The sequence below is a fragment of the Homarus americanus genome, unplaced genomic scaffold (genome assembly GCF_018991925.1).
Source record: "Homarus americanus isolate GMGI-L3 unplaced genomic scaffold, GMGI_Hamer_2.0 scaffold24277, whole genome shotgun sequence".
NCBI classification, from domain to species: domain Eukaryota; kingdom Metazoa; phylum Arthropoda; class Malacostraca; order Decapoda; family Nephropidae; genus Homarus; species Homarus americanus.
Genome location: NW_024750697.1, coordinates 37,567 through 45,000, shown reverse-complemented (window position 1 = coordinate 45,000; position 7,434 = coordinate 37,567). Strand labels below are relative to the sequence as shown.

The following is a 7,434-nucleotide window of genomic DNA, read 5'->3' as shown; positions in this document are numbered from 1 at the left end:
AATTCAAAATCCTTCACTCTTAAATTCACTCCCAAAATACCTCAATTAAAACCACCTCCAAGACATTTCTAAGTAGTTTTTTTTTTAGATCTAAGATTATTATGATGTTAATGACTAATATTACAGACCAACAAACTTAAAGGAGTATCATAAACATTTAAAAAAAAAAAAACTCTGCTAGACTCCAACTCTCGGACATTATTTCTAAATCCCACCGCTGCCACCAACAGAACAACCCGTTTCTGATGATGAGACCGGGGAAGAATTTCACAGGCAATGATCGCTTCTATGGGTTCTGCGTCGACCTCCTGCATGAGATATCAGTCCTCTCGGGCTTCGACTATATCATCGAGATGTCTCCTGAAGGGGTTTTCGGCGTCCAGAATTCCATAACAGGAGAATGGAACGGCATTGTCAAACAGCTCATGTCCGGGGTAGAGTGACAGACGCCAAAGGATTATTATTGTGTTATGTCTGGTGCTTAGTGCTTGGCGTAGTGTAGCTTGGAGATGATGGGTTGTAGGCCAGGGCTGGTTGTGATTGATGTTGTGGGTGGTTGTAGCACCTACTGAAGATTGTAATTCTATGTAGTTATGAGAGTTGGTTGTGATTTGGGTTATAGTAGGTAATACTGCTTATTGAAGAATAATAATTGTAAGTTGTTGTTGTCAAGTGTTGGTGATAATTTAGGTTGTAGATCGCTGTTTCACCTTCTAGCGATTGTACTTATAGGCTTTTGTCGACTATAGCTAACTGTAACTCAGATTGAAAAAAGGTTATGATGCCTAGTAAGGATTGTAGGTGGTTGCAGTGCAGAACTGAATGACACAGGCATCGTAGATGATTCAAATTCTTCCTAAAAATCCTATTTGGACTTAAATTAATCCAAGCTGTATCTGTGGCTGTAATGATTAGTACAGTATATTAATATTTACTGTAATCCTACCTAATACAGTAAGGTGTGTCCATAGTTTCTTTCACTTAATGACTGTACAGCTTAAGTTTTTCTGGAGATGATCGTAATGAGCTGTCTGCCAAAAACAATTTTCCTTCTAGCTTTTGTTCTCTCTCTCTTCATCTTCCCTCTTCCCTCTCTCTCTCTTTCTGTCTACTTTTCCCATCTATCTAGCGAAGCACATATACTGATTCAATTCAGTATACAAAGTGTACTATTATGAAGTACTGTGAATCCCGCGTGTATAAAATGAGAACACGAAAAAAAAGTTTAAGTGAAATATTTTACGTTTTATCTTAGTATTTCACTATATCTTTCTACAATTATTTTAAAGGTTCGTTATTGACTTTGTATACAGTGTACATAAGCTGAGTATATGAATATTTCTACCTGGGAAAATTTCTACTTGTTATTTTTGTGAAATTTTAATGTCATCTTTTACGTTTCTCTTCCATAACATTCCTAATCAACCCAACTCCTCGCTGTCTTCTTTGAAATTTCCAGCCACACAACATAAAGAAGAGAGAGGAAAAGAAACTCTAATAATGGACATTTATTCAAAGACGCTGGGATATGCGATGTTTTTTCATAGCCGTAGTATTTTCTAATGAACTTCGTAGGACTAAACATTGACAATGGATGGTTGACTTTGCACGATATAACACTTGTATTAGATGTGTCTGCTGGGGAGAAAGGCATCAACTCCATGGCTTCAGATTTGTATTAACTAGCTACTATATAATACTCAGAGCTAGTTGAATTACTACATAAACTCAGTGGCTATTGGTACTACATATAATCTGGGCTAGTGGTGCTATTACATATTCCCAGTACTAGTGGTGTTAAGATATAATGCAATATTCAGTGCCAAAATCATTGAGCCATCTGACTTAATATTAACACGAAAGGAAACTAACAAAAAAGATGAAATATATTTAATTACACTCGGAAGAATAAAACAATATATTAATTCTCTCGCTGTGAAATTAATTAGAAAGTTAAAGTTGTATATATTTCATTCTTTGCTTTTGTGTTGAGAAATATTTATTTTTTTTTCTTCAGTTGCCTTTTAAAAATGTTCAGCTGAAGTGAGGAAGGAATTAATTAATATGTATTTTTATGTTCCCAAGTGAGGTGCGGTTTTCAATGTAGGTATATATGTTTTTACTCTCTCTCTCTCTCCACCATCAGACACACTCCATCGTTCCATCTCTAACTGATTTACTGCCCAATTAAGTTCATCTAATTCGACCATTCGCTCAGCCAATCTTCTTCAAGCTGTTAGGGGACACTCAATGGCCTGTATTGTTACCTCCTAATTGGCCTCTGATTGGCTAAGCGTCTTAAGAAGGATCAGGTAGTGGTTAAAGGAGATGTGGTTTAATGATTCGTGTGAGTTTAAACCAATTACTCTGGTTTAGTTTTAATTGTTAGTGTTTAATTATCATGTTTTTGTTATTTAATTCATTTAGTTTAATATTGTTTCTTATTATTTTCTTTATTTTTGTATATATTCAACAAAAACAACAACAACAACAACAACAACTACAGCAACAACAACAACAACAACAACAACAACAACAACAACAACAACAACAATAACAACAACTACAACAACAACAACAACAACAACAACAACTACAACAACAACAGCAACAACAACAACAACAACAACAACAACAACAACAACAACAATCAGTTACACGTCTTCACCAAATATAACCCAATAAAAACATTCGTGGCAACTCTGACATTTAATTAGACAAACACACACAAAAAAAACACCAAACAAGTAAATTTCCTCCCGTTTTTGTATCATAGCTAATAAGTTAATAATATTTTAATGAGTTACACAAAATTTAATTAATTTCATTTAATTCTGACGTTTTTTTTATAGCAGTACTTTGAGAGTTTTTTTTTTACCCGTTAAATTTAATTCCTTCAGTGGGTTTATTTTTAATTCACAAGGTGGGTGTTTTTTTTTCCTTGTTTTTTTTTCTCTTTTTATGATTATTGAGTCGTGTTTGTTTATCTTTTGTTGTTTTTTTATGAGTTTTGTTACTTTTCTTCTGTCTGTCTGTCTGTCTGTCTGTCTTTCTCACTCTCTCTCTCTCTCTCTCTTTTTCACTTCCTTTCCCACTTTCTGTTCTCCTTCTCTTTCCTACCATTACGTCTTTCCCCTCCTCCCTTTTCCCCCGTTTCTTCCTTCCTTCCTTTCTTCCTTCCTTCCTTCCTTTCTTCCTTCCTTCCTTCTCATCTCGCCTTTATTCCACTCCACATTTCTCTCTCTCTCTTTCTCTCTCTAATAAAATCGCCATACACTGTAAAATAAATTCCTCACGATGACTTAGAAATAAACTGTTTATTTCTTTCTTATTCTTTATGTCTATTCTTACGGTAATTTATTTCAATGACTCATAACAAAATAGAATGCTGAAATCTATTCCCGAAAAAATGTCACAAAATTCTCTACCCAAAGTAAATAAATTCCCTACGTAAGCCAAATAAACTCCCTTGCTATGAATAAATTCCCTAGATACAATGAATAAATTCCCTAGATACGATGAATAAATTCCCTAGATACGATGAATAAATTCCCTAGATACGCTGAATAAATTCCCTAGATACGCTGAATAAATTCCTTAGATACGATGAATAAATTCCCTAGATACGATGAATAAATTCCCTAGATACGATGAATAAATTCCCTAGATACGCTGAATAAATTCCCTAGATACAATGAATAAATTCCCTAGATACGATGAATAAATTCCCTAGATACGATGAATAAATTCCCTAGATACGATGAATAAATTCCCTCGCTGCAATAAATAATTCTGGGGTGCTGGTAAACTGGAACACTAGGAGATGACGCATACCATCATCCATTACCAACCAGATCCTCCCAACAGTCACCAGGGAGTGCCAGAGGGTGCCAGGGAGTGCCAAAGGGTGCCAGGGAGTGCCATTATGAGCCAACCGCTGCTTGTGCCACTCTCACTCACTGCTGCCACCTCACACCACCCCTCATCCCTCTGGTGATTAAAGTATGCATTATTATTATTACTATTATTATTATCATTATTATTATTATTATTATTATTATTATTATTATTATTATCGTTTTTATTAATATTATTATTAATACTATTATTGTTGTTATTATTATTATTAAATAATAATAATAATAGTAGTACAAATTACTCGTACACACACACACACACACACACACACACGTACACACACACACACAATTTTAAGATTGAATAGAAGAAAAAACAGAAATAGAACAGGCCATTATTTTTATGTTATTCAGCGGGTTTTATTTTTATACCTCCCTGTGTGATGCCCCTCTCTCTCTCTCTCTCTCTCTCTCTCTCTCTCTCTCTCTCTCTCTCTCTCTCTCCCAAGCTATCTTTAAACAATATACAGTAAATACCCTTAATTATTTCCAGGATGATCAAAGGTCGTTCTTCCTGAAAAGTTATGGCATTTTTTTTTTCTATGATGAACTTAGTCATTCTTTTTCTCCCATGACGGTCTTTGTATTTTTTTTCCAGGATGGTTGTGTACATTATCCTTTTCTCCTTCTCTCCTCTTCCCCTTCCCCTCCATTCCTTCTCCTTCCTTCCTTCCATTTCCATCCCATCACCCTATATCCTCCCCTTCCTTCACCCCCACCCCTCCTTCCCCTCCTCCTTCCTTCCTCACCCCTCCATTCTCTTCCCTCCCTCTCCCCCACCTCATCCCCACCCCCCTCCCCATAACCCACCCCCTTATACGAGTTCCCCCTATACATGCGTCATCAGTTTTATAACCAATAGAGGTGGTGTAGGGGGGGGGTAGTGTGGTTCTATAGCCTCCATCTACCACACGAGGCTTTTCTTAGCGCCACAGATAACTATTTTCCATGTGATTGACTTTACGAGAGAGAGAGAGTGTGTGTGTGTGTGTGTGTGTGTGTGTGTGTGTGTGTGTGGATTAATCTCTCTTACTCTCCCGTATTACTATTCCCTACAGTCTCAATCCCTCACTCCCACTCACTCTCACAACACCAGGAAAATCCCTACGTGATGCTGAAACACGAGGATAACTTGTCTGGTAACGCACGGTACGAGGGATTCTGTATCGACATGCTGAAACACATCTCAGGTATGATAGGCTTCCAGTACCAGATCCGCGTGAGTCCGTCCAGAACTTACGGCATCCAAAATCCAGTCACAGGAGAGTGGAACGGCATCGTGCGTGAACTGCAGGATAGCGTGAGGATTTTCGTAAGATTTCGTGCATGTTTAAAAGGATGTCCTGTTTTTTTTTTTTGGGGGGGGGCTAATTATTCTTTTTTTTTTTGCATGTTTCTCTTCCATTTAATTTTTTTCCCAAATGCTTCACGAATAGACACAAGATAACGCATGATGTGTTAGTATTCTAAGTTGCATTGGGTGTTCGTGCATGTGTGTTAAACGGATTTGTTGTGGATTCAAAAACGGATTTGTTGTGGATTCAAAAGAACATGATCGGATGTTGAAAATGCATGTTAGTAATCCGCCCGTTCTTGTATCTACCTCATAGGCGTTCGTATATGTTCGTCAAGGATTTGTTTGCGTTTCTGGATCGAGTGATAGTTGAAGGTGATATAATATAGTAGTTCATAGTTCTTTTAAATAGTCTTGGATTTACTGCAGCGTTCGTGTATGCATCATGTGGATTTTTTGCATGTGTTTATGTTCGGATTATATATACCTGAACGTTACTCACCTTAAATCAAACGTAACCCAACCCAACGAAACCCAACCCAACCCAACCCAACCCAACCCAACCGAAACCCAACCCAACCCAACCCAACCCAACCCAACCAGGTGATCCAATGACAAACTTTCGTCAAACTCTACAAAATATATTTCTGTCTATCAACAAAACAGAGCGGAAGTGAAAGTTGGTAAAATATATTTGTGTTAGAAGGAATATATTATCTATATTTCAAACTATGTATTATACTTTTACAATCAACTATGCATGAATGAAAGTTTATTTACATTTTTTTCTTTTTTAACGTATTTGTGAATTTGAGAGAATCATTAATCAAACTATGTAATATAACCTGTTTTTATTAATGTATATTCCATTTATAACCATTACTGACTCGTTTTTTTCAAATAACTCAAAGGACAAGATATTAAATGAGTTTTTATAGAGAGCATAATTCAATTTATTTTCTTCACAATCATTATCAAATATTTACTTCCTACACGTTCGTATGTGATGCAAATAAAATAAATAAATAAAATAAATAAAAAATTAAATAACACGGGACAGTTTGCATACAGAATAATAAAGGTCTTTTACCCCCTTTAAGGAAATACTACCTCTGGTGGAGATTAGGTTAGGTTAGGTTTGGTTAGGTTAGGTTAGGGCGGCGTTCGGGTATTTAATCATCAGGTAAAATCAGCTGGGGGGGAAGGGTTAATTTTCAGGTAAACTCAAATGTTACCAGTATAAGTACACCTGACCTGACCTGACCTGACCTCTGACCTGACCAGTAAAGTGATTCTCTCGTGTTTCCCTGACTTAAAGCAGACGAGGGCTGCCGGGAGTTACTGGGGGAAGGTGAGACACACAAACAGACAGACAGATAGACAGACAGACAGACAGACAGACAGACAGACAGACAGACAGAATATAACCTGTTTTTATTAATGTATATTCCATTTATAACCATTACTGACTCGTTTTTTTCAAATAACTCAAAGGACAAGATATTAAATGAGTTTTTATAGAGAGCATAATTCAATTTATTTTCTTCACAATCATTATCAAATATTTACTTCCTACACGTTCGTATGTGATGCAAATAAAATAAATAAATAAAATAAATAAAAAATTAAATAACACGGGACAGTTTGCATACAGAATAATAAAGGTCTTTTACCCCCTTTAAGGAAATACTACCTCTGGTGGAGATTAGGTTAGGTTAGGTTTGGTTAGGTTAGGTTAGGGCGGCGTTCGGGTATTTAATCATCAGGTAAAATCAGCTGGGGGGGAAGGGTTAATTTTCAGGTAAACTCAAATGTTACCAGTATAAGTACACCTGACCTGACCTGACCTGACCTCTGACCTGACCAGTAAAGTGATTCTCTCGTGTTTCCCTGACTTAAAGCAGACGAGGGCTGCCGGGAGTTACTGGGGGAAGGTGAGACACACAAACAGACAGACAGATAGACAGACAGACAGACAGACAGACAGACAGACAGACAGACAGACAGACTCACTGACTGACCCACCCACTCACTCACTCACTCACAGTTAGTCCACCACAGATCATTGTTGAAGGTGACTGAATATCCGGGTCTTTCTTTCATATATCCGACCGAATTCCCGACTTGCTATAATGCCTAAATCAGTCTTATATAGACTTTCCGACCTATAATGCGAGGGTATCTATCATTCATATATCGGATCACCTTCCCGATACATACTGT

General features: G+C 36.9%; 1 protein-coding gene across 5 annotated transcripts in view; it reads left to right on the top strand.

Annotated features, from left to right (window-relative positions):
* LOC121854143 (glutamate receptor ionotropic, kainate 2-like) overlaps window positions 1-7,434 on the top strand; it is a 152,916-nt gene that overhangs the window by 120,765 nt on the left and 24,717 nt on the right. For all 5 annotated transcript variants that reach the window (XM_042348566.1, XM_042348568.1, XM_042348570.1 and 2 more), the window contains exon 11: window positions 5,014-5,217. In XM_042348566.1, the coding sequence (XP_042204500.1) occupies window positions 5,014-5,217 (204 nt within the window). The remainder of the gene's footprint in view (window positions 1-5,013; window positions 5,218-7,434) is intronic.